The sequence below is a fragment of the Bufo gargarizans genome, chromosome 3 (assembly GCF_014858855.1).
Source record: "Bufo gargarizans isolate SCDJY-AF-19 chromosome 3, ASM1485885v1, whole genome shotgun sequence".
Taxonomy (NCBI): Eukaryota; Metazoa; Chordata; class Amphibia; order Anura; family Bufonidae; genus Bufo; species Bufo gargarizans.
Genome location: NC_058082.1, coordinates 441049346 through 441077146, shown reverse-complemented (window position 1 = coordinate 441077146; position 27801 = coordinate 441049346). Strand labels below are relative to the sequence as shown.

At 43.7% G+C, this 27801-nt stretch overlaps 1 protein-coding gene across 1 annotated transcript in view; it reads right to left on the bottom strand.

Annotated features, from left to right (window-relative positions):
- The window catches only part of PPM1J (protein phosphatase, Mg2+/Mn2+ dependent 1J), an 81611-nt gene that overhangs the window by 35926 nt on the left and 17884 nt on the right, over positions 1-27801 (bottom strand). Inside the window, exons 2-4 of the mRNA XM_044283493.1 lie at positions 25255-25393; positions 23441-23761; positions 8468-8580 (exon numbers count right to left, since the gene is read on the bottom strand). Coding sequence (XP_044139428.1) covers positions 8468-8580; positions 23441-23761; positions 25255-25393 — 573 coding nt within the window. The remainder of the gene's footprint in view (positions 1-8467; positions 8581-23440; positions 23762-25254; positions 25394-27801) is intronic.

Here is a 27801-nt window from a genome sequence, read left to right as displayed (position 1 = left end):
CCAAAAAGTAAATCAATGCATTAGGAACAGCCAGGCCTCCTTCAGACTTAGCGTACTGCAATGTTTCCAATTTAATCCTAGCCTGACCGTACTTCCAGATAAGATCCCTAAATATAGAGTGAATTTTCTTAAATCTATCTAGGGGGATCCATACGGGAGCATTATTCAATATGTAGAGCAGCTGAGGCATCATAACCATTTTTAACAGGTTCACTCTACCCACCACAGAGAGAAAGAGCCTACACCATGACCTCACCTTAAGCCTGAAAGTAGCCAGCAACGGGGACAGATTGAGGACCTCAAAATCCGAAATTCTAGGTGTTATAAACAGTCCCAAGTATTTAAATTTATCCACCCAGGGAACCAAACTATCTGCTTGTCTACCTGACAGGGCCTGCCCATCAATTGGCATCAGAGAGGATTTTTGCCAATTTATCCGAAGGCCAGAAAAGCCACCAAATCTATCAATCACTGCCATGGCCGCATCCAGGGATGCCCCAGTATCACCCATAAAAAGCAGAGTGTCATCTGCGTACATAGCCACTTTGTTGTGTATCCCACCATATTTAAATCCCTGTATATTCGTTGATAAACGAATGTGTGCCGCAAGCGGCTCTATTGCAAGAGCAAATAATAAGGGCGACAAAGGGCATCCCTGTCTGGTGCCCCTGGTCAGGGCGAAACGGTCCGACAACCCTCCATTGGCTCTAATTCTCGCCTTGGGACTAGAATACAGGACCTTAACCCACCGGATGAACCGCTCTCCAAAGCCCATGATTCTCAAGACCCCCCACAGGTAACTCCACTCCACACTATCAAATGCCTTGGCGGCGTCGAGAGCCAGCAAAGCCCTATCTCCACTATTATCTGCCGGGATACTCAAACTAGTATACAACCTACGGAGATTAATAGCTGTCGATTTCCCAGGCATAAACCCCGTCTGGTCCGGATGCACAATAGTCAGGATCACCTTAGACAACCTGTTCGCCAACACCTTCGCCAGGAGCTTAACATCAGCCGTGAGAAGCGAGATTGGTCTGTAGGAATCCGGAATTTTAGGATCCTTCCCAGGTTTAGGTATAACCACAATTATAGCTTCCTGCATCGAATGTGGTAGCGAACCTGCCTCTAATGAGTGCTCAAGCACCTTAAGTAATTCAGGAAGTAGTATCCCCTGCAACCTTTTATACACCTCTACTGGGAGTCCATCGGCTCCAGGCGCCTTACCATTCGCCATATCCCCAAGCGCGGCTTCCAGCTCCTCAAGTGTAATTGGCTCCTCCAGCCTTTCCCTATCCTCCTCTGACAGCGCCGTCAACTGTGCCTCCCCTAGAAAATCATTCAGTGCCTCTTCAGAACTAAAACCAGTGGAAGCATATAGAGATACATAAAAACTTTTTAGAATATCTAATATTCCTTCTGTGTCCTGCCTACTGTTCCCCAAGTTATCTTTCAATTCCTGAATACATGAGGAGCCTCTCTGAGCCTGGGAAACCACCGACAACAAATGTCCCACCCTCTCACCCTCTTCAAAGGATCTCTGACGATAAAAACTCTTCTTTCTCTCTGCGGCCTGCACTAAATGACACCTCAGCTGCTCCTGAGCTACCGCCAGCACCTCACTGTTACTCAGAGTGGGGGATCTACTAAACACTCTCTCAGCCTCCACCACTAGGACATGTGCCTTAACATCCGCCTCCCTAGACTTAGATTTGTGCCTGCTAATTTCTTTCATCAAGACTCCCCTCAGGAATGCTTTCATGGCGTCCCAGACCCCCGGTATGGAAGCCGTCCCTGTATTAATAGCAAAAAATTCTTTAATCTCCAAGAGATCCCAGACAAATCGTCCAACACATTCAGCCAATGTGAATTACATTTCCACAGCCTAGGTCCCTGTCTGAGCACCCCCAGGCACAAGTCAATCTGCACCAGAGAGTGGTCAGACAGCGACCGAGGATGATAGACAACATCTTTAACCAATGGCAGCATAGCATCATTAACAAGGGCCATATCAATACGCGATAACGAGTGGTGTGTGGCTGATCTACACGAGAATTCCAGCTTATCAGGGTTACGCAATCTCCATACATCATGCATCCCTACTTCACACATAATATCTCTGAGAGCCCTGCTCCCCGGTAACCCACCTGCTCCTTCCACCCGACATCTATCCAGGGAATCATTTAGCGTGCAATTGAAGTCCCCAACCAGTAGCCACGGCAACCCAGGAAAGTCCGCCACAAAGTCCATAACCTCTCTCATCAATGGGGAAGCAAATGGTGGGGGCACATACACGGAAACAAGCACCATCTGTATTCCATCCACCTTACACACAACACACACATACCTGCCATCAGCATCCACACAGTCCTGCAAATGTTCATACCTAATGCTACTATGCACAATCATGCTTACGCCTCTAGAGTGAGAGGAATGAGTTGAATGTAACGCATGGATCACCCAATTTTTACTCATCCAGTGTAGATTATCTCCAGTCAGATGCGTTTCCTGAAGGCAACATATCGCCGGCTGAAACCGCCCTAAGTATTGAAAAACACACTGTCTCTTCCGTGCATCTGCCATCCCTCTCACATTCCAACTTAAAACTCTAATCACCTGCGACATGGTAAAACTTCAGACCATACTTGAATCTCCCACCCCACTCAGACTTCCTCTGCGCACAGTTCAAGACCATAACCCTTCCCCCCAACTGCCCACCCACCCACCCATCCCCCTCCCACCCTCTCATAACCAGTTCACTGTAACTAGGGAACGCTATCCCTTTGATATCAACCTCACACGTTAAAACAGGGCAATCCGAGAGCACTTTGCCCCTCAGCATATAACCATCAAAACATATTATAACACAGTTCCTCAGGTAGAGAATCCTCCCCACATCTGAGAAAGACATTTTCCTCCCTTATCTACCAACTCCCTCCACAGGATCTACCTAATGGTAGCATTACATAATACACTCCTTAACTGGTGCAACCTGTATAGCAACATTAGAGTGCAAATGCAAATAAAAATTGAACATAAGAGACTGTATCTTGGCCTCCTTCAAGTATTCTGGGCCCCACTTCTCAGTTGTCGCTCGTGGACGTCCAGCCACTGCGCCGCCTCCTCTGGATCTTCAAAAAATCTGGTGGATCCCAATGCTACAACACGCAATTTAGCAGGAAACAACATAGCATATTGAACTTGTAGATTTCTCAACCTTTTCTTTATGTCCATAAATCTGCTCCTCCTCCGTTGTACTTCATTGGAGTAGTCCGGAAATATGGATACTTTCACCCCATTCAGGACCATCTCCTCATTGTCCCTTGATTGCCGCAGGATAGTGTCCCGGTCTTTAAAATGCAGGATCTTCGCCAGTATAGGCCGAGGTGGTCTGCCTGGCGGAAGCGGCCTCATGGGGACTCTGTGCGCCCGCTCCACCGCATATAGGGAAGACAGACCTTTCTCATGAAATAACTGATACAACCATTTCTCCACAAACTCTGTAGCATTGTCCCCCTCCGTCTTTTCTGGCACTCCAACAATCCTCAGGTTGTTCCTTCTGGACCTGTTCTCCAGATCGTCTGTTTTAGCATATAAAGCAGCTATGTCCTTAGCAGTTGTTTTAGCCGCTATTTGTAGAGGCCGAACCTCATCTTCTATAGTAGACACCCTCTTCTCCAATTCAGAGGTGCGCTCAGATATCTTATGGAGGTCGTGCCTAATTATAGAGACATCTGACCTCAGGCTACCAACTTGAACAGAAAGCACCTTCAGGGTACTGTTACAGCTGGCCACAGCTGCCATAATGTCCTTTAACGTGGGCTCTTCACTAGCCGCATCTTTGAGGCCTACCACGCTTGGGCCTGGGCGTGCAGGGTTCAGTGGAGGCCACTCCGCCGCATCCAGGGCCTCCCCCTCAATGGATCCATCCTCTTGGTCAGAAGAATCATGCACATCAGCCTCCTTCTCCTCTGCCCAGTCTCCCACACCGTTATCAGCACGCACAAACTTGCTCAACTTTGCGGCCGCACTCTGGCTCAGCTTAGACTGTAGGGCCGGCCCCTCTTCCTCCTCGGCGCCATGCTGGCTCACCTCCGGCCTGTCACATCGCGGCCCCTTGCTGGATTTTCGCGGCATGTCGGAGCTCTCAAAATCACCCCCGCACTCTCCGGTCTCCTCTCCCCCACCAGGTAAGAAAAACTAGTCGAAACGGACGTTGCCACCACAATAATTATCAGGATACCGACAGGAGCTGCGATCGGTGCGTCTTACTCCATGCGCTCTCAGGCCACGCCCCCATTGTATATTATTTTTAATAAACGTGCAATTTTGATTTTAGAGTCTGGATTGAAAAAAGGGAGAGATTCTTTTCATGCTTTTCAGTGTTGTGATACAACATGTATTTTACTACAAGACCACTTACTGTCACGGCGGACAGGATCTCAGATACACAGACAACCAAATACACAAGTGTCTAGGCTAGATGCTGGGGACAGGTCACCTCCTAGCACATCCCTGACTTCTCTCCCTATGCTGCTAAGCCCACATTCAGACCCTTGATGGTAGGTATGAAGTCTCCTTGTGCCTGGACTGCAAACACCCTAGAATCCCTGACATGGTGAAAGGGGAGAAGGGGCAGAAGACACACAAATAGCCTAGACCGCAAACCACACAAACAGAACTTAAACTTATCTGAGCTGGAACAGACAATCCTTCCCTCCTTGAATCCAAGGCCAGACAGAAATCAATAACCCACACTGCCCTCTGGGATTGAAGGCAATTTAAGCCAATGACCCCACCCAGAGCACCTGAAAGAAGGGGATCCAGCATGATTCCAAAACAAACAAAAGGTTAGACACGTGCTGCCAATCTGACAGACCTCCGCACACCGTCCGAGCAGGGCATGACACTTACACATGGATTTCTGTTGCAGGTTTCAGCAGATCTGTATGAGACAGACGGCCCTACTGTTGCTTAAAGAGGACCTGTCAGTTTTAGTAACAACTTGCATTTCTCATGTAATACCAATTCTGGACAGTTAGGTCCATATATATTTGGACACTGACACAATTTTTTTTTTACCTGTTTACTAAAACATATTCCAGTTATAGTTATAGAATGGACATGGACATAAAGTCCAGACATTTAGCTTTCATTTGGGGGTATCCACATTAAAATTGGATGAAAGGTTTAGAAGTTTCAGTTCCTTTACATGTGGGACTCTGTTTTTAAAGGGACCAAAAGTAATTGGACAATTCACTCAAAGGCTGTTTCATGGGCAATTCCTTCATTATTTCATTCTTAATTAAGCACGTAAAAGGCCTGGAGTTGATTTGAGGTGTCGTGCTTGCATTTTGAAGATTTTGCTAAGATGAAAACATGCGGTCAAAGGACCTCTCCATGCGGTTGAAACAAGCCATCCTTAATCTGCGAAAACAGAAAAAAACCTTCCGAAAAATTGCTACACTATTAGAAGTGGCAAAATCTACAGTTTGGTATATCCTGAGAAAGGAAGAAAGCACTGGTGACCTCAACAATGCAAAAAGACCTGGGCACCCACGGAAAACAACAGTGGTGAATGATCACAGAATAATTACCATGGTGAAGAGAAACCCCTTCACAACCAGCCAACACTCTCCAGGAAATAGGCGTATCAATATCCAAATCTACCATAAAAAGAAGACTGCATGAAAGTAAATACAGATGGTTCACTGCAAAGTCATTCATAAGCCTCAAGAACAAGAAGGCTAGGTTGGACTTTGCTAAAAAAAAAACTTCTTAAAAAACCAGCACACTTCTGTAAGAACAATCTTTGGACAGATGAAACCAAGATGAACCTCTAACAGAATGATGGAAAGAAAAAGGATTGGCAAAGGCATGGTACAGCTCATGATCCAAAGCATACCACATCATCTGTAAAACACGGCGGAGGCAGTGTGATGCTTGGGCATGCATGGCTGCAAGTGGCACTGGGTCCCTGGTGTTTATTGATGAGGTGACACAGGAGAGAAGCAGCCAGATGAATTCTGGGGTTTTCAGAGACATACTATGTGCTCAAATCCAGCCGATTGGTCAGAGTTTCATAATACAGATGGACAATGACCCAAAACATAAAGCCAAAGCAACCCAGGAGTTTATTAAAGCAAAGAAGGGGAATATTCTTGAATGGCCAAGTCAGTCACCTGATCTAAACCCAAAAGAGCATGCATTTCACTTGTTAAAGACTAAACTTCAGACAGAAAGGACTACAAACAACTAAAAACCACTGAAGTAAAGGCCTGGGAGAGCAGTAAAAAGGAGGAAACACAGCGTTTGGTGATGTCCATGAGTTCAAGACTTCAGGCAGTCATTGCCAACAAAGGGTTTTCAACCAAGTATTAGAAATTAACATTTTATTTATAATTGTTAGGGTCCAGAGGAGGGCAACTAAAGTAATAACTGGAATGGGGCAACTACAGTACCCTGAAAGATTATCAAAATTAGGGTTATTCACTTTAGAAAAAAGACGACTGAGAGGAGATCTAATTAATATGTATAAATATATCAGGGGTCAGTACAGAGATCTATCCCATCATCTATTTATCCCCAGGACTGTGACTGTGACGAGGGGACATCCTCTGCGTCTGGAGGAAAGAAGGTTTGTACACAAACATAGAAGAGGATTCTTTACGGTAAAAGCAGTGAGACTATGGAACTCTCTGCCTGAGGAGGTGGTGATGGTGAGTACAATAAAGGAATTCAAGAGGGGCCTGGATGTATTTCTGGAGTGTAATAATATTACAGGCTATAGCTACTAGAGAGGGGTCGTTGATCCAGGGATTTATTCTGATTGCCTGATTGGAGTCGGGAAGGAATTTTTATTCCCCTAAAGTGAGGAAAATTGGCTTCTACCTCACAGGTTTTTTTTGCCTTCCTCTGGATCAACTTGCAGGATGACAGGCCGGACTGGATGAACAAATGTCTTTTTTCGGCCTTATGTACTATGTTATGTACTATGTTACTAATTATTTATTTTGTCCAATTACATTTGAGCCCCTGAAATGAAGGGATTGAGTTGAAAAAAATGCTTTAGTTCCAGCAATCATGTTGTTCAACCCACTGAATTAAAGCTGAAAGTCTAATTTCAACTGCATCTGAAATGTTTTGTTCAAAATCCATTGTGGTAATGTACAGAACAAAAATTGGAAAAATTTTGTCTCTGTCCAAATATATATGGACCTAACTGTATTCTTACAGCTCTATGTTGTGCCAGACATGGCTGAAGAGGTGACAGGTCCTCTTTAATGGGAGACAATATTCTCAATTTTTCCACAAAAATAAGTAGCATGCTAAGGCATATTTTTTTTGTTTCTCAGATTGTTTTGTTTCTCATTGAAGATAAACAACGGTGTATGATGGCTTATTTTTCAGGCAATGCTCATGTTAAAAAAAAAAAGTATGCAGTATATTTGTCTATGGGCTTGTTCACATGCTGCAGATTGCAAACGGGCATCGACTGTGGGGCAGCCGCATGCGGATCGCAGCCCCACTTGAATGGGATCTGCGATCCATTCATTCCACAAAAAGATAGAACAAGTTCTATCTTTTTTCGGAAGAGAAGCACTACGTAGTGCTTCTGTGCGGTTCCGTTCCGTGCTTCCGTTCCACACCGCATTTCCAGACCCCAAGTCAATGGGTCCGCATCTGTGATGCAGAATGCACACGGCTGGTGACATGTGTATTGCGGAGCGGCCGTATGCGGTTCGCAGCACAGGTACGGAGCCCTTACGTTCATGTGAACAATCCCTAAGAGAGAAGTATCACCAGCAGGGTCACACTTCTCTGTTACTTCTCCAGCACTGATCTTCCACAGTCATATTTTATTTTACATCTTCAATAAATCTTCATTCGATTCGATCTCCAATCTCCGTCTCCCTAAATCCTCCCAATGTATGTGAAAATACTCAGGACATTATTTGTTTTTCCCAAGCTGCTTGCCCCACTTCACAGGTATCAAATTTTTGGAGGATTTGTACTGTCACCCCTGCAGATATATGGGGGGAGATTTATCAAAACTGGTCTAAGAAAAAACTGGTTTAATTGACCACAGCAACCAATCAGATTCCACCTCTTTTCCAAAGGAGCTCTGAAAAATGGAAGATGTTTGTGATCTGATTGGTTTCTATGGGCAACTAAGCCAGTTTCCCCTTACACCAGATTTGATACATTAGTTGACTATGGGGGTCACTAACACCTCTTGGGTCACTGTTATTAGCTTTAGAAACCTAAAGTCTCCTTCTTCCATAAAAACTACCTCTGGTTAGAACTGTTTGTTTTATGATTTGCATCACATGCTTCCTCATGCTTATTGCTCAATAGTACTAAGCTACGTGGTCAGTATAAACTTGCTGAAATCAGGACTGTTTGCAATATGTGGCAATGGTGCTGTTTACCATGTGACATACTTATTCATAACACATAGCTGTACCTGCTGTCACCAGCATTGGCTACATATAGCTTGCCCATCAAGTAGACCGTCACAAGAGCACAGCAGCCTCCTTCAATGCTATGTGATGTTCGCTCTCTTTCAATCTGTGTGTCCTGTAACCATAGAAAGACAACGTTGTCAGCTCTACACAACTGAGAAACTGAGCGGAAAAATAACAGATTGAATATATTTATGTACACTGTTATCCACACAGTAAAGTGCAGCACCACACAGAGTGTCTACTTGGAAACTTAGACTGCACAGTCGATAGATAATTTGTGACTTTATTACACCACTAGAGTGGCATATAAAGTTTGAGAAATGTCACCACAAAGTCACAATTTAGTACTATTGACTATAAAAGTGTTACTTCTGCCCAGGTGTGCCACAGTTCCACCACCTCCACGTGGAACACAACGTCAGATACAACTCAATTAGATTGTATCTGACGTCTATACAAACCCACATCGGTCTGCAATCCATTCCACCATTTTTTTTATAATATTTATACAATTTTCATATTTCCTCCTAATTTCCAACCTGGACTTATACCTGTATGCAGCTGAAGATAGAAATTCTATCCATTTTGTCCAAGATGCATCAAAAATAGGGCTGCAGCTAACGATTATTTGAATAATTGTTTAGTTGCCGATTAATCGGGAAAAACGACAAAATTACAAAACAAAGAGGTTTATATGATTTTACTTGAAAAATTATGTTCAAAGGCCATATTAAAACAAATTGTGGACGACACTATTATGGGGGATCTGTGGACGACACTATTATGGGGGATCTGTGGACGACACTTATGGGGGATCTGTGGACGACACTTATGGGGGATCTGTGGACGACACTATTATGGAGAGGATCTGTGGACGACACTATTATGGGGGGGATCTGTGGATGGCGCTGTTATGGAGAGGGGGATCTGTGGGTGGCGTTGTTATGGAGAGGGGGTCTGTGGATGGCGCTATTATGGAGAGAGGGATCTGTGGGTGGCGTTGTTATGGAGAGGGGGATCTGTGGGTGGCGCTGTTATGGAGAGGGGGATCTGTGGGTGGCGCTGTTATGGAGAGGGGGATCTGTGGGTGGCGCTGTTATGGAGAGGGGGATCTGTGGGTGGCGCTGTTATGGAGAGGGGGATCTGTGGGTGGCGCTGTTATGGAGAGGGGGATCTGTGGGTGGCACTGTTATGGAGAGGGGGATCTGTGGGTGGCGCTGTTATGTAGAGGGGGATCTGTGGGTGGCGCTGTTATGGAGAGGGGGATATGTGCACTGTTATGGAGAGGGGGATCTGTGGGTGGCACTGTTATGGAGAGGGGGATCTGTGGGTGGCACTGTTATGGAGAGGGGGATCTGTGGGTGGCACTGTTGTGGAGAGGGGGATCTGTGGGTGGCGCTGTTATGGAGAGGGGGATCTGTGGGTGGCACTGTTATGGAGAGGGGGATCTGTGGGTGGCACAGTTATGGAGAGGGGGATCTGTTGGTGGATCGATCGATCCCCCTCCCCATAACAGCCCCGGCCCCGCTGCAGTCGGACTAATCACTGCATCTTTATTTTACCTTTTACAATGACCCTCCAGTAACAGGCAGAGCGGACGGCGGCGTAACGTCACTTACTCACGTGACGCACCTGCTCCACCTCCTTCATTCATAAAGTGGGCGGAGCAGGTGCGTCACGTGAGTAAGTGACGTTACGCCGCCGTCCGCTCTGCCTGTTACTGGAGGGTCATTGTTAAAGGTAAAATAAAGATGCAGTGACCGCCCGCCCGCCCGCATAGCAACGAATCGGCGATTATTCAATAACTGGATTCGTCGACAACGAATCCAGTTATCGATTATAATCGATTACATCGATTAATCGTTGCAGCCCTAATCAAAAACATACCCCAGTTTCCCTAATGGAGGAAGTCAAGTCTTGCATGTGCATTATTTCGTTCAATCCACCTAACTATTGTTTCCCTGTAGGTGGTCTTAGATCATTCTACAAAGCGGGGATACACGCTCTTGCTGCATTTAGTAGATGCCCAAGGACAGAATTCTTATACCGCGTAAATATCACTGTGATATAATAGGAAGTCTCAGTCCCAGTCACTCAGTATAGCTCGTCTGTTGTGCCATCATTCTAATTACCTCTGTCTGGGGTTCCAATACTAGGATCTCCCAGAATATGTGCACAATCAAACCATTCATAACCCCACATTATCAGCAGTTGAGGGAAATCAACAGGTTAAGGCCTCATGCACACGGCCATTGCCCGGCCGTGGCCGTATTGTGGCCCGCAAACAGCGGGTCCGCAATATGCGGGTACCTGCCGCGTGCTTCCTGCATCACGGATGCGGACCCATTCACTTGCGGTCCCCAATGCATGGAACGGCCATGTGCATGAGGCCTAAGTCTATGAAGGCACCAGATTCCATCGGGATAACATTTTATAACCCATTTCCTCCTACTTTCTTAAAAAACTGTGTAAATTACACATACACTGTCATTGAAATGGAGTCAATAATATTTGCTATTCTTGCTCCTGTGTTCTCAAAAAAGTCAATATTTGAAGTAATCAGTAATCTGGAAAACACAGAAAAGGGGTGACTCTATGAGTCGCCCACATGGCAAACCAGAGATATAATGTACCAGTTGATTCACCACATTCCAAGTAAGCATTGCACCATGTTTTCCATCAACTGATCTCTGTTCAACCATGGATGAGTGCCCCATAAATGTATTCCTTCAAGCACTGAAGTAGTGATGTAGCGGTATAACTCAAACATCAGGAAGAATAACCCCTCCTGTATCCCTGTCTTCTAGTGCAGCTTCACGGGTCAATCTTTGTGTGTGTGTTTCTAACACATTCATATAGCCCCTTGTTTTGTTTGTGATTCCGATCTCTCCCATTTGCTTAGACTTCTTGCAATACTGCAGTCTAGAATATGACCGCAGTTTTGAAACTAAAGCTTTATTCCATCTAAAGCTTAAAGGGGTTGTCTGGGTTCAGAGCTGAACCAGGACATATCCCCATTTTCACCCAGCAGCCCCCCTGATATGAGCATCGGAGCATGTCATGTTCCGGTGCTCTCCCCTGTCCTGCGCTGTATAGCGCAGGGCAAGGGCTGTTTGTTTATGTTTTGTACACTGCTCGGCGGAAGCCTCCCCCTAGCATTCCCATGGACAGCCCAGTATGTCACCAGATCTCCAAAAAAAAAGGCAAAGGCTCCGAAATGTTCCGATGCTCATATCAGGGAGGCTGCCTGGGTGAAAATGGGGATATGTATAGGTTCAGGGTTCAGCACTGAACCCGGACGACCCCTTTAAAGAGGAGCTGTCACCACAAAATGCAATGCAATCTGCAGGCAGCATGTTATAGAGCAGGAGGAGCTGAGCAGATTCATATATAGTTTTTCAGGAAAGGATTCAGTATAACCTGTATTTCATTTATATCTCTGCTTTTTGTAATGTAAGGGGTTCTGTACCTTTTTATTACTGATTTGGACACCTGGGACCCCCACAGATCAGCTGTTTGAGAAGGCAGCCTTCTCGCTGTTTCCCGCAGGCCAGTGATGTTACAACTATGCATGAGGCCCTGGGCGCAGTTCAGCCCCTTTCACTTCAATGACGACCTATCCTCTGATCGGTATCTGATCGGTGGGGTCCGTTTCCAGGGTCCCCTGCCAATCAGCTGTTTGAGCAGGCAGAGCAATGCCAAGCACAGCCACTATACAATATATGGTACTGTGCTTGATAATCTGCCAGAAGGCAGAGGCGCACACAGGAGCGCTGCTGCTTTCTCAAAAAGCTGATCGGCGGGGATCCCGGGTGACAGGCCCCAACCAATCAGATACTGATGACCTATCCTGAGGTTAGGTCATCAGTAGGGATGAGCGAATCGACTTTGGATGAAACATCCAAAGTCGATTCGCATAAAACTTTGTTAGAGTACTGTACGGAGCGAGCGCTTCGTACAGTGTTAGAATGTATCTGCTCCGATGAGCTGAAGTTATTACTTCACGAAGTCTCGCAAGACTTCGGGTAATAATTTCAGAAATTTCTACTGTAAAAAACCTTTTACCGAACTCGGGTTTGTATCCAAGGTACCACTTGGAACCGAAACCGAGTTTGGTAAAGGTTTTTAACAGTAGAAATTAATTTCTAAAGTTATTACCCGAGACTTTGCGAAGTAATAACTTAAGCTCATAGTAGGAGCCAATACAGTATTTTAACAAAGTTTTATGCAAAGTCGATTCGCTCATCCCTAGTCATCAGTATAAAAATCCTGGAAACCCATTTTAAGTGAGGAAAAGTAAAGATATACATGTATAAATTAAATAAATTACAAGTTTACAAATCTTTTCCTGCTAAATTATGGGGAGATTTATCTGGAGAACTGGCTTAGTTGCCCATAGCAACCAATCAGATTCCACCTTTCATTTAGGACGGCTTCTTTGGAAAATGAAAGGAGGAATCTGACTGGTTGCTATGGGCAACTAAACCAGTTCTACTTTACACCAGTTTGATAAATGATCCTCTATATATCCATCTCTCATCCTCTCCTGCTGCCAGCAGATTGCACTGTATCTTATCTTAGGATTCTAACTGCTCAATAGCCCTGGGTCTTTGCTGTATTTTTCATTTTATGATGCGCCAAATGTTTTCTATTGGGGAAAGGTCTGGACTGCAGGCTGACCAGTTCAGCACCCTGACTCTTCTTCTGTGAAGCCATGATGCTGTGATGGATGCAGTATGTGGTTTAGCATTGTCCTGCTGAAATATACCAGGCCTTCCCTGAAAGAGATGTTGTCTGGATGGGAGCATATGTTGTTCTAAAACAGGCATACGCAACCTGCGGTCCTCCAGCTGTTGTAAACTCCCACCATGCCCTGCTGTAGGCTGATAGCTGTAGGCTGTCTGGGCATGCTGGGAGTTGTAGTTTAGCAACAGCTGGAGGGCCGCAAGTTGGGCCTGTTCTAAAACATCTATATACTGTTCAGCATTAATAGCGCCTTTTAAGATGTGTAAGCTGTCCACGCCACAGGCTCTAATGTGACCTCATACCATCAGAGATGCAGGCTTTTGAACTGTGCAATGATAACAAGCTGGATGGTCCCCCTCCTCCTGAGTACGCAGAATACGATGTCCGTAGTTTCCAAAAAGCATTTCAAATTCAAATTAATTTTAAATGAACTTTGGCCTAGACACCGGCAGCGTTTCTGGATGTGCACGTGGATTTTTCCAGATTCTCTGAATCTTTTGATGATATTATCTACTGTAGATGGTGGAATATTCAAAGTCTTCACAGTTTTATGTTGAGGAACATCTTTCTGAACTTGTTCCACAACTTTTAAACAGTTTTTTGCAGATGCCTCTGCCCAACTTTGCTTCTGAGAGACTCTACCGCTCTACCATGCTCTTTTTATACCCAGTCATGTAACTCAGTAGCAAATGGCTTCTTCTACTGTTTTTTATTAGTACCACTTACTTGTCCAGCCTTCTCTTAACCCATCCCAACTTTTTGTGATGCATTGCTGCCATCAAGTTCTAAATGAGTTAATTGATTTTGCGAAAGGAAAAAGGTTTCCCTTTTTAAACAACTGATTATTTTTGTAAAAAAATATGGCTATATGAGATTTGCAAATCATTGCATTCTGTCTTTATTTACCTTCAATACTGCGCTGTCATTAACAATCTTCTTTAGTTAAATAAGAGGCAGCTGGGGCCTAATTGGCCATGGGGTACTCAACAGCGCCGCGTAGTTATACCCTAAGGCCTCTTTCACACGGGCGTCATGTTTTTTGCCCGGATAAGAGGCGGGTGCGTTGCGGGAAAATGCGCGATTTTTCCGCGCGAGTGCAAAACATTGTCATGCGTTTTGCACTGGCGTGAGAAAAATCGCGCATGTTTGGTACCCAGACCCGAACTTCTTCACAGAAGTTCGGGCTTGGGATTGATGTTCTGAAGATTGTATTATTTTCCCTTATAACATGGTTATAAGGGAAAATAATAGCATTCTGAATACAGAATGCTTAGTATAATAGTGCTGGAGGGGTTAAAAATAATAAAAAAAGTTAACTCACCTTCTCCTCTTGTTCGCGTAGATGCCGGTCTGTTCTTTAGCTGTGGGCTGAATGACCTGAGGTGATGTCAGATCACATGCTCCAATCACATGGTCCATCACCATGGTGATGGAGCATGTGATCTGACATCACCACAGGTCCTTCAGCCCACAGCTAAAGAACAGACCGGCATCTACTCGAACAAGAGGAGAAGGTGAGTTAACTTTTTTATAATTTTTAACCCCTCCAGCCCTATTGTACTATACATTCTGTATTCAGAATGCTATTATTTTCCCTTATAACCATGTTATAAGGGAAAATAATACAGTGAATAGACTGTCACCTAGAACCCATGCGTGAAAATCGCACCGCATCCGCACTTGCTTGCGGATGCATGCGATTTTCACGCAACCCCATTCATTTCTATAGGGCCTGCGTTACGTGAAAAACGCACAAAGAGGAGCATGCTGCGATTTTCACGCAACGCACAAGTGATGCGTGAAAATCACCGCTCGTGTGCACAGCCCCATAGAAATGAATGGGTCAGGATTCAGTGCGGGTGCAGTGCGTTCACCTCCCGCATCGCACCCGCACGGAAAACTCGCCCGTGTGAAAGGGGCCTAACTCTCCCCTGTTTTGCTGGTGTCTCATTTAGGCTGGTTCCTAACGTGAACAGCTCAAAACCACTAATCTAGACTATGAAAACTTTCTGTTATTGTCACCTATTATATCCATGCAAATCAGACAGAAGGTTTTCTTGGTCAATTTCTGACAATAAACCTGTGATTTTTATTTTGGTGAGGCCTGTTCTTTATTCTCCATGAGTTTAGCATTGCTTCTGGGCATTTCACATCTTGCTACTTAGTACCAAATTGTGCACTAAGAAATAAAGAGTTCCTTCTTCATGTTTGCCTGTGATTTATTTTTTTATCATTTGTTTTTACAAATGACAACAATTTTTTGAAGAAAAAATTGTTTTGAAGAAAAAAATAACAAACAACAACTATCCTGTTCTATAAAATTAAAAATAACGATTTTTTTTATACTGCTTTGAACATATCGGGTGGGAGTATACCAAAAATACCCAATTGTTTTAAAGAATGTTAATCACCCGTACAACATCATGCATTGTGCCAGTCTATAATGCCCCATCTAATACTATATATCCAGGTGTCCGCCCCTAAAAATAATGTCATTCAATGGAATATAGCACCATATGAAATTGAATAAATATGGAGATAAAGTATGGGCAAAATAAAAAAAAATTCACCTTAAAACTTGTGCAATTATACAGTACAATAACATGAGACAAATGACAAAGATGAAAGAATTAGGGTAAATTTACAAAATTTTTGGCATTCCAAGGAAATAATGAATATTAATCGTCTTTCATACACAAATTTCCAGAATAAACACATAGGGGGGATTTCTCAGAAGAATTTTTGGTCAGATTTTCTTGAGTCTGCTTTGGTGTAATTTGTGGCTTATTTATAAAATGTTCCACGATGTTTGATAAATTTGGCACATCTTTTACTATGACACTTTTGTCTAGGTACGTTACTACAGTTTTTGTAGACCACCTCTTTACTAGAGTGCATCTCTTTTTGGGACTATTTTAAAAGTCTCAGTTGATAAATCTGGAGTGAAACTAAATAACATAGCTAGCCAAACCTACTTTCCCACCTACTTTTCACAACTGGAGTGAGTGGTGTAAAAATAAAAAAATTGAAAAGCTCTATTTTGTGACTTTTTAAAGCCAGAATTCTGAAGTGCAGGGCTAGATAAATTCCCCCCATAGATGTGGAAATATATTAGAAAGCCTTTAGAACTTTTTTTATATGTAACATTGAAAGTTTTATCTAAGTTCATGTGACAGTATTGTCATATTATAATACAGCTGTATGTCTTTTAAATTATCTCTGTTCCCTTTTGTATCTTTTGTAGTGTCCTGTCTGTCATTCTTTGAAAAAAGAATTGCTGCAAATTGCTGAGTGTTGTGCCAGGCCATTAGGGACAATTTAACCTCCTGCTCGTGTCCTCATTCTTGACAGCTAGGCAGCTACAGATGAAGAAGACACCTAGTTGTCATCCGGCAGCTGCTGTCAAAAAATGGGCCACTGTTGTCTTATCAACTAGTGCAGAATTATATCGCTGAGCCAGCTGATAAGTACATGATAGAAAATGCGTTTCCAGGGCAGAAAGCCACAATAGAATACCGAGGTGGTGACGGCAATGGACACGTCTGTCTACATAACCCTAATACTATTTGATTCAGTAGGGTGGTTTTGGTGTAAAGTAAAACTGTCTTTGTTGCTCATTGCAACCAATCAGATTCTAAAGGCGATCTGAAAAATGAAAGATGGAATCCGGTTGCTTTGGGCAACTAAGCCAGTTTTTCTTTACACCAATTTTGACAAATCTCACCCTGTTCTCCAAACCAGGCATATTATGACACACTAGTCTAAAGTCAGATTGTAACTGTACTCAATTTCACTGACTACATTTGTGTTAGACATATTCTGAGCATAAACATGTATAGCATATTAATCTGCCATCCATTTGTGATCAGTAGGGGTTCAACTGCTATCAAAAGGGCTGTGTTCAATTATAGTGGCAGGGGCCATCTAAATTAAAAATTTTTTAAAAAAAGGTCACCCAAGAAGTGGATTGGGAGATGCCCTTGCAGGTTGCCTTGTGGGTTTAAGAAACTCCATGCACATTACTACTATACAGCTTCTGGAGGAGTAATGAATTGAGGGGGGAATAGTGAATTATCGATGGGCCCCCTGTGGTGTCGCTGGGCATAGGTGTATCCTTGTTATCCTCCCCCCTCCCGTTTTATCTCTTCTGTTCAGGTAAATGTCAGTTGGCGGTCAGCGATCTTATTGGTCGGTTCGGGTTTTCTAGCTGTTGCTGGGGTAAAGTATAAAGTTTGACTGGAGTAGACGAGGATTAAAGTGGGAAATTGATGTACAGTGCCTTAAAAAAGTATTCATACCCCTTGAACTTTTCTCCATTTTCTCATATTACACCCACACATTTAAATATATTTTTTTGGGATTTTATGTGATAGAACAACACAAAGTAGCAAGTATGTGTGAAGTTAAAAAAAATTATACATGGTTTTCAAAATTTCTAATAAATAAAAATCTGAAAAATGTGGCATGCATTTGTATTCAGCCCACTGAACGTTGATACCGCTATCTGAAAAATCCAGTGTGACCAATTGCCTTCAGAAGTCACCTAATTAGTAAATAGTCTACCTGTGTGTAATTTATTCTCAGTATCTACAGCTATACTGTGAAGGCCTCAGAGGTTTGTTAAAGAACATTAGTGCTCAAATCGCATCACACCACACAAGGATCACACCAGAAAGTTCAGGGATAAAGTTACAGAGAAGTGTAGAGCAGGTTTAGTTTTATTTAAAAAAATAACCCAAGCTCTGAACATCTCACGGAGCACTGTTCTATCGATCATCCGAAAATGGAAGGAATATGGCACAACTGCAAACCTACTAAGACACGGCCATCCACCTAAACTGACACCCCAGGCAAGGATAGCACTAATTGGAGAAGGAGCCAAGAGGTCCAAGGTCACTCTGGAGGAGCCCAGAGATCCTATTAGTCGTGTACTCCACAAATCTACCCTTTGTGGAAGAGTGGTAAGAAGAAAGCCATATTTGAAAACAAGCCATAAGAAGTCTTGTTTGCAATTTACTACAAGCCATGTAGAGGAGGTCAAGTGAATCCAAAGTTGAACTTTTTGGCCTAAATGCAAAACGCTATATGTAGTGGAAAACTAACACTGCACGTCACCCCGAACACACCCTCCCCACTGTGAAACATGGTGGTGGCAGCATCATGCTGTGGGGATGCTTTTATTCACCAGGGACAGGGAAGCTTGTCAGAGATGAAGGGAAGATGGATCAAGCTAAATACAGGGCAATCCTTGGGGAAAACCTGTTAGAGGCTGCAAAAGACTTGAGACTTGAGGGGTGGAGGTTCACCTTCCAGCCAGACAATGACCCTAAACATACAGCCAGAGCTACAATGGAATGGTTTACATCAGAGCATACTCATGTATTAGAAAGTCCAGACCTAAATCCCATTGAGAATCTGTGGCAAGACTTAAAAATTGCTGTTCACAGACACTTTCCATCTAATCTGACTGAGCATGAGCTATTTTGCAAAGAAAAACGTCATCCTCTATATGTGCAAAGCTGGCAGAGACATACCCCAAAATACTTGCAGCTGTAAGGCTACTTTCACACTTGCGTTAGGAGCGGATCCGTCTGGTGTCTGCACAGACGGATCCGCTCCTATAATGCAAACGCTTGCATCCGTTCAGAACGGATCCGTTTGCATAACTGTTTATTTCAGATCTGATTTTTCACTTCGGAAAACTCAGATCCGACAGTATATTCTAAACACAGAAGCGTTCCCATGGTGATGGGGACGCTTCATGTTAGAATATACTGAGAACTGTGTACACGACTGCTGCCTGGCAGATGCTGCCAGGCAGCAGGGGGCAGACCCCCCCCCCCCTCCTGTATTTAACTCATTGGTGGCCAGTGCGGCCCCCCCTCACTCCCCAGTATTAAATATTACCAGTGCGGCCTCCCCCTCCCTCCCTCCCCAGTATTAAATATTACCAGTGCGGCCCCCTCCCTCTATATTTATTGGTGGCCGGCCAGTGCGGATTCCAAGTATTGTGAGCAGTGCGGCCTCCCCTCTCCCCCCCCTAATTAAAATCACCCCCCCCCCCCCCCCATCATTGGTGGCAGCGGAGAGTACCGATCGGAGTCCCAGTTTAAATCGCTGGGGCTCCGATCGGTTACTATGGCAACCAAGACGCTATTGCAGTCTTGGCTGCCATGGTTACTTGGCAATAAATACAAGCATTATACTTACCTGAAGAGCTGCGATGTCTGACCGGCCGGGAGCTCCTCCTACTGGTAAGTGAAAGGTCTGTGCGGCGCATTGCCTATAGCACAGACCTGTCACTTACCAGTAGGAGGAGCGCCCGGCCGGTCAGACATCGCAGCTCTTCAGGTAAGTATAATGCTTGTATTTATTGCCAAGTAACCATGGCAGCCAAGACTGCAATAGCGTCTTGGTTGCCATGGTAACCGATCGGAGCCCCAGCGATTTAAACTGGGACTCCGATCGGTACTCTCCGCTGCCACCAATGATGGGGGGGGGGGGTGATTTTAATTAGGGGGGGGAGAGGGGAGGCCGCACTGCTCACAATACTTGGAATCCGCACTGGCCCGGCCACCAATAAATATAGAGGGAGGGGGCCGCACTGGTCATATTTAATACTGGGGAGGGAGGGAGGGGGAGGCCGCACTGGTAATATTTAATACTGGGGAGGGAGGGAGGGGGAGGCCGCCGCACTGGTAATATTTAATACTGGGGAGGGAGGGGGGGGCCGCACTGGCCACCAATAAGTTAATTACAGGAGGAGGGGGGTCTGCCCCCTGCTGCTTGGCAGCATCTGCCAGGCAGCAGGGGGCAGTCATGTACACAGTTCTCAGTATATTCTAACATGAAGCGTCCCCATCACCATGGGAACGCCTCTGTGTTAGAATATACTGTCGGATCTGAGGTTTACGATGTAACTCAAATCCGATGGTATATTCTAACATAGAGGCGTTCCCATGGTGATGGGGACGCTTCAAGTTAAAATATACCATCGGATCGGAGAAAACTCCGATCTGATGGGGACTCCTGACTTTGCATTGAAAGTCAATGGGTGACGGATCCGTTTGAAATTGCACCATATTGTGTCAACGTCAAACGGATCCGTCCCCATTGACTTGCATTGTAAGTCTGGACGGATCCGTTTGGCTCCGCACGGCCAGGCGGACACGAAAACGCTGCAAGCAGCGTTCAGGTGTCCGCCTGCTGAGCGGAGCGGAGGCCAAACGGTGCCAAACTGATGCATTCTGAGCGGATCCGCATCCACTCAGAATGCATTGGGGCTGTACGGATCCGTTCGGGGCCGCTTGTGAGAGCCTTCAAACGGAACTCACAAGCGGAGCCCCGAACGCTAGTGTGAAAGTAGCCTAATTGCTGCAAAAGGTGGCCCTACAAAGTATTGACTCAAGGGGCTGAATACAAATGCACGCCACACTTTCCAGATTTTTATTTCTTAAATATTTTGAAAACCATGTATCATTTTCTTTTCACTTCACACATACAGTACTTGCTACTTCGTGTTGGTCTATCACATAAAAACCTAATGAAATACAGTAAAGTTTCTGGGTGTAACATGAAAAGCAAAGTTGAAGGGGTATGAATACTTTTCAAGGCACTGTATAAATTGAGGCACCTGTGATCCGGAGCTCATCTATCGTGGAAGAAGACCAAGCTGCAAGACGTCGTCCCACCACCCTCCCATGAATCTCATGGTCCTTTATTAGGCTACTTTCACACTAGCGTTAATATTTTCCGGTATCGACATCTGTCATTGGGTCTCAATACTGGAAAAAAACACTTCCGTTTTGTCCCCATTCATTGTCAATGGGGAGACAACATAACTGAACAGAATGGAATGCTCCAAAATGCATTCCGTTCCGTTTGGTTGCGTTCTCATACCGGAGGGCAAACTGCAGAATGCTGAGGTTTTCTTTCCAGCAACAAGAAAAAAGAAGGACAGCACTACCTGTTGAGATGTTTTCACTCAGTCCATTTAGTGGCGGTGCCAGATCCTGACCTTGGGTCCCCAAGGTACCAAATTAGAAGAAGAAAACCGCAGCACTCCAACTTCTCAATATATTTTGGTGTTTATCCCTCACCCAACATGCAACGTTTCGACTCCAATGAGTCTTTGTCAAGCACAGTGCAATACAACAAATGACACACATTTATACACATATCACCTAAAGCTGATTGGGTGGGTGGTGCACCCCTAGAGTGCCAACCCCTCGCCCCATTGCTGATTCGCTATCTTACCAAAAGGACAATAAGGGGGTGTAACACAATAAACAAATTCATGAATACTTATCAGTATAGTGATAAAATCCTCCACTTACATGTGACTGTAGGGGACCATACAGAGACCTGCTTGTGTGTGGCTCATGGCTGCATCTGGCATGTTGATCGGTGTTCGTGCTCCATGTGTATCAGGATAGTTACAATATCCCACCTACCCAATCAGCTTTAGGTGATATGTGTATAAATTAGTGTAATTTGTTGTATTGCACTGTGCTTGACAAAGACTCATTGGAGTCGAAATGTTGCATGTTGGGTGAGGAATAAACACTGAAATATATTGAGAAGTTGGAGTGCTGCGGTTTTCTTCTTCTAATGAGGTTTTCTTTCCGTCATGGGATGCGGCGCAGGACGGATCCGTTTTCTCTGACACAATATTAACCGGATCCGTCCCCCATCGACTTTCAATGGTGTTCATGACGGATCCGTCTTGGCTATGTTAAAGATTATACAACCGGATCCGTTCATAATGGATGCAGATGGTTGTATTATCAGTAACGGAAGCGTTTTTGCTGAACCCTGCCGGATCCAGCAAAAACGCTAGTGTAAAAGTAGCCTTAGTAGGAATGGGTTAGTCACTCAGCTTCGCTGGTGGGACATGGTCAGTTAATTGAAGAACAAGTTAGATCAGTATTTTATTAAATGGTTCTGTACAATGAATATCATTTATTCATTTATTAAAGGACCATGGCCAAGTTTTTTCCACAACGAGGTTGTCCTCTTTATTTCATTGTTTAATGGTAATTAAGATTTGTTAGTATTGCGAGTGCTACTCCATGTGTTACTCAAAACCTGTGCAATTTATATCTCAAAACAAAAGGGGTTAAACAGGGTAAGGGAAAATTGCCATACAATTATTGCTGCCATGCATTGGATATTCTGATGCATCCCCAACATTCAATGTCAGACTGAATTTCAATGGGGCCCCAGAGGAAATTATTTTGAGTGACTTTATCATCAATAAGGTTTAATAGGATATCTGGTGGTTATATGGTCCAAGGCCAGCTAATATTCTTCTGCAAGGCCTTAGGAGGCCCAGTTTTACAAGGGACCCATTTTTGTATCAGAGCTTGGGCCCACTGGAGGATTCTCTGGTGGGCTAGTCTGACCCTGCCAACATTTGGTATATCGGCACACATATGTGATCGACACATCATCATGACACACACCCACTGTGCATACTGACTTGGCAACTTGCAGGGGCATCACTTGGGTAGCCCACATGTTTTTATTTTATTTAGATGGCTCTTACTCTATTACCACTTTTGTGCTAGTTTGATGAATGCTGGCCTTATTTGAATGTAAGGATCCTGGACTTTATTAGGAATTGGGATCTGTCTTTATTTGCATTTTTATTGTTTTTAAGTGTTTTAGCATAATGTACCTGTTTTTGTAATACAATAAAGGGAATTATGTTTTGATATAGGGGTGCCGCCTTATTTCTTATGTGTATGCCTTTGATTATATAGTCTTCATTGATGACATGCTCCCTTCAACAGTTATATGGTTCCTTCCATCTAACTTCCTTTTTTGTGATGTAATTTATTACTATCTTAGTGTGACATAGGGCAGATCATCCCATTGCTTAATTTCTGCATGAAGTAAATGCGTCTGTATTAGCAAAGCATATATGCAAGGGCAGAATAATATACAGACAGGTCCTCTGGGCTATTAATGCTATAGACAAAAAGATTTTTGCTCATTTTGGCTAATGGAGTCTAACGAAGAATACCAAGAATTCGCCCCTCTCAGCACTGACTGATGGGCTGTTTTATTCTGTAATCAAGCTGACATATACCTATGAGTTTACTCTATTCTTTGACTGAAGCTATAAGCCAAAAGGCCCACTCAAAAGGCCCGTCTAACATATCGTCAAGCTTAGAGCCATAAAAGTACCTTTGGCCCTGTAGTGAGGAGTATTTTTATCTTACCATTTGTTTGAAAGCATTTTCTAGTGCGCCAATGACAAGACTTTCAGGAAACACTTGTTTTTCTAGATGGTAGCGAACTGCTGTCTCCATAGGAGGATTTGTTTTCTCATGAGTTGACGTGCCCAAAACATTTTCAGGTCTAGTCTTAGTATCAGGGTCCAGACACAGAGGAGCGGCTGTAGTCTGCAGCAGAATATGTTCAAGGTCTCTTAGTTGATTGCAAATGTGAAGGTGAAGGAGCTTTGATGCAGTCAATGCACACCCATATCCTGCATGGCCATCAAAGAGTGCCCAGTAATAGAAACTGACTCCATCACCGACCTGAAGTATAGAAAAAAGAAATGATTCACTCCCATATTATTGATAATATACTAGGAAATACTTTTCAATAATGCTGCACTTCTAGTGGCCATGATACATGATGGCATGACATGATTTTGCCAGTAGCACTGTCCCAAAAGAAGCTGGTTACTTGTTAGTGACTGCTTACTATAGAGGAGTACAGCACTTAGTAAATGGGAAGACATTTGGGGCACTCTGCTTGGTACATCATGAGGGGCATATGCTGTTGAGGCTGTTTGATGAAAATGTGGATGGCATCATTATGGGGGGCAATCTGAGTGCAACCATGGTCAACTAGAGATGTGTACCCACTACGTCACTAATGGAACTAACATTGGCCTAAACCACAGAACGAAGTCTAAGGGATTGTTTGTTCTACATCCTTAACTCATGCAAGAAGGTATGAACTTTCTCAGTGAGGATCGAGGCTGGCAGAGTACAGTCATAAGTGGAAGCCAATGCAGGTAGCAGGCAGAAGATGGTCAGGAAAACAATCAAGAGCTGTATCCATAAACAGCAGGATGAAATGCAGACCAAAACAAACTGGAACCGAATGGACATTATTGCTTAGACAGACTGTGGAAGGGATCCTTTTAAAGCATGGGAAACACTGGCATTGCCTTGAGTATAATGGTGATTCATATTTAATTAGCATTTAACATAAGGCTCCAACTTCCCTATTTTGTATTTGATGGGGGATAAAGGAATGGGCATGTTTATTCTTTTTTCCCTTCAGTGTAGAGCTGGGACTCCACCAAACACGTGAAATGTGTTTAGGCACCTTTAGTCCTTGTTACATCTGTAACCACAGAAACGAAACCTTTAGGATACTGTTGTGGTGGTTCATGTTTTTCTTAAAGAGCCCATACACATTACATGAAAATTGGCCAATCTTGCCGATGTCTGAAGGACCGACTATGCAATGTTTATGTGGGTGTTTATACTGATGGCGAATCGGGAGAAAGAATTATCAGGTATGTTGGATCCTTTGTTCCTGTGAGAGATGAGCCTCTGCCAGACACCTCTTATTCCCCTCTCCACATTGATAATACTATGCTATTACTTTGAATATAATATAATATGTGGGAGTTGGAATAGCTGTCAGAGGAATGAAGATTTGGCCAACAACCATCTGATGTGTGTGGACACTTATTTGGTATCTAAGAGTCTTATTTGGTGGAAAGAGTCTGTTTGGATAATTGTCTGAGATAAAAGTAAGTAATGAAATAGCTGTCACATAATACTAGAGTACTTCAAGACAGGCAACGCGGCATCTAAACAAGTATTACCTTAGCGTCTACTGACTCATAACGTTGGACCTATTAATTTTGTCTCCACACAACTATATCATTTTTCTTGGTCACATGGAGAATATATATTATCTGAATGGCCAACATGAAATGTCAGAAATAAATTAACCCGTCTGTAAAAGTTAATGATTTTAAATGGTTATTATTTCTGAAAACACTTACCGTGCAGACTGTTTGTAAATCTGTGTTTAAATTCTGGTCACTGGGTAAACTATTATATTTCTTACAGGTATCTTCGGCAGCTACAAATTCACAACATGCCTGGTCTTCATTGTGATGGCTTTTTCCAGCATTTATCACTCTGCAATAAAAGTACAGAGATGACGTTCAATAACAGTCTGACTAAAGGAAATGTAAAAATAGTAAAGGGATTTTCTAATCACAGTCACCCGGATTCATTTTGTTTTATACAGCACTAAAGGTTTCCATATGGTCTCCATAAAATGTCATCCTACAGTTGCTTAATATTATAGCCATACACTGACCTAAAAATCTCACCATACTGGGCTGTAATATTCTTATACAGAAACTGTGCATGGGGGTCTCCCCTCTATAATGCCCATATGCCCTATTATCATTACTGAGACAATCCCATTAAGTTTCCCTTATTTCTACATAAGGCCTCAAGCACAGGCAACACAAGGTTCCAAGGGTGTAGGCACTGCATGGTGCTTCCACGTGTCACTCTATTTCCTCCTAAACAAGCAATATTCCTAGAAGAGAAGATGCTGTGTCCCACTGCTACGGCAGTGGTTCACTGCTCCAAGGGTTAAGCCTCCCTCTTTCACACAAGCGATACTGATTGGCTCAGGGTGCGTTCAGTGAAACTCGCACCATTTCACAAGCAAGTTCAGTCAGTTTTGTCTGCAATTGCATTCAGTGTTTCAGTTTTTTCCTCACGGGTGCAATGCGTTTTGATGAGGTGAAAAGAAAATGAAGACTTACAAACAACATCTCCTAGCAACCTTCAGTGAAAAACACATTGCACATGGACTTCACTGAAGCCCCATTCACTTCGATGGAGCCAGGGCTGCTAGAGAAACGCAGAATACATAACATGCTGCTATTCTCACACAATGCAGAAATGATGTGTGAAGAACTACGCTCATGTACACAGACCCATTGAAATGAATGGGTCAGGATTCAGTGCGGGTGCTATGTGTTCACTTCACGTATTGCACCCTCATGGAAAATTTGCTAGTGTGAAAGTGGCCTTAAAAATGTATTTTATGCATTTTTTTGTATGTGACCTGCACAAGGAGTTAACAGGCCATAACAAATGTTGCTAGGTGCGGTCCTGACAGAAAAAAGGATGTAGAAAAAACTTTAACATCAGCCTCTAATGGAGGAAAAAAGAGAATATTGTGGAGCATACCTGTGTTGAGAGGAGATGCATACAAAAAAAATAGAGGCTGTGGAGATAAACTTGTGCTCATGGATTTCCCCAGGTTTTCTGAATCTTTTGATAATATTATGGCAGCACATCTCTTGTTTACACTGAACAATGTGCTGCTGACAAAAGTTACCATTTATGATCCGATTAGCCAACAATTGTTTGCTTATTTGTGGGTTGATTGGTGGCCTTCTACTCTTTAAAGGGCTTCTCCGGGCTTTTAAATATTCATGACCTATCCTAAGGATAGGTCATCAATATCAGATCGGTGGGGGACCGACAATCGGCACTCCCGCCAATCATTTGCATAAAGGGAAGGTGCGCACAGTGTGCCCGTGCCGTCTCAGTCTCTCTTCCTGCTCGTTGCTGCTTTGCCATAGACATAGCGCAGCAAACAGGAAGAGAGAAGGGAGACGGCTTCTGCTCACTGCGTGCACCGCCTCTTCATACAGCTGATCGGGGGGGAGGGTTCCGGGTGTCGGACCCCCGCTGATCTGATATTGATGAACTATGCTGAGTATAGGTGATCATCTGCATAAAGGGAAGGCGCGCACAGTGTGCATGTGCCGTCTCAGTCTCTCTTCCTGCTCGTTGCTGCTTTGCCATAGACATAGTGCAGCAAACAGGAAGAGAGAAGGGAGACGGCTTCTGCTCACTGCGTGCACCGCCTCTTCATACAGCTGATCAGGGGGGGGAAGGTTCTGGGTGTCGGACCCCCGCTGATCTGATATTGATGAACTATGCTGAGTATAGGTGATCAATATTAAAAACCTGGAGAACAGCTTTAAAATTCTAATAAATTTTCTAATTAATATTCAAAGTTTTCCCAGTCTTCCTTTGGTGAACATTTTTCTGAAATCGTTCCACATGCTCTTTTAAACTAAAACTGACATGTTACTTCCATTCTCCAGGTCAGTATGATTATGGCGATACCACATATGTATAGTTTGTCTTGCATTTTAATACTGAAAAAACGAAAAACCTTAAAAACATTTTTTTTTTCGTCACCATATTCTGACCCCTATAACTTTTTTGTAGTTATGTGTACAGAGCTGTGTGAGGGTTCCTTTTTTGTGGGGTGATCTGTACTTGACATCGATACCATTTTAGGGTGTGTATGACTTTGATAACTTTTTATTTAATTTTTTGCGGAAGGTGAAGCAGAAATTGTCAAATTGCCAATTTTGACTTTATTTTTTGTTTCGCCGTTTGCCATATGGGATAAATATTTTTAGATCTTGATAGTACAGGTGTTTTCAAACGCATATGCCCATGGTGTTTATTTTTTTATTGTTTATGTACTGTATTTTTATTCA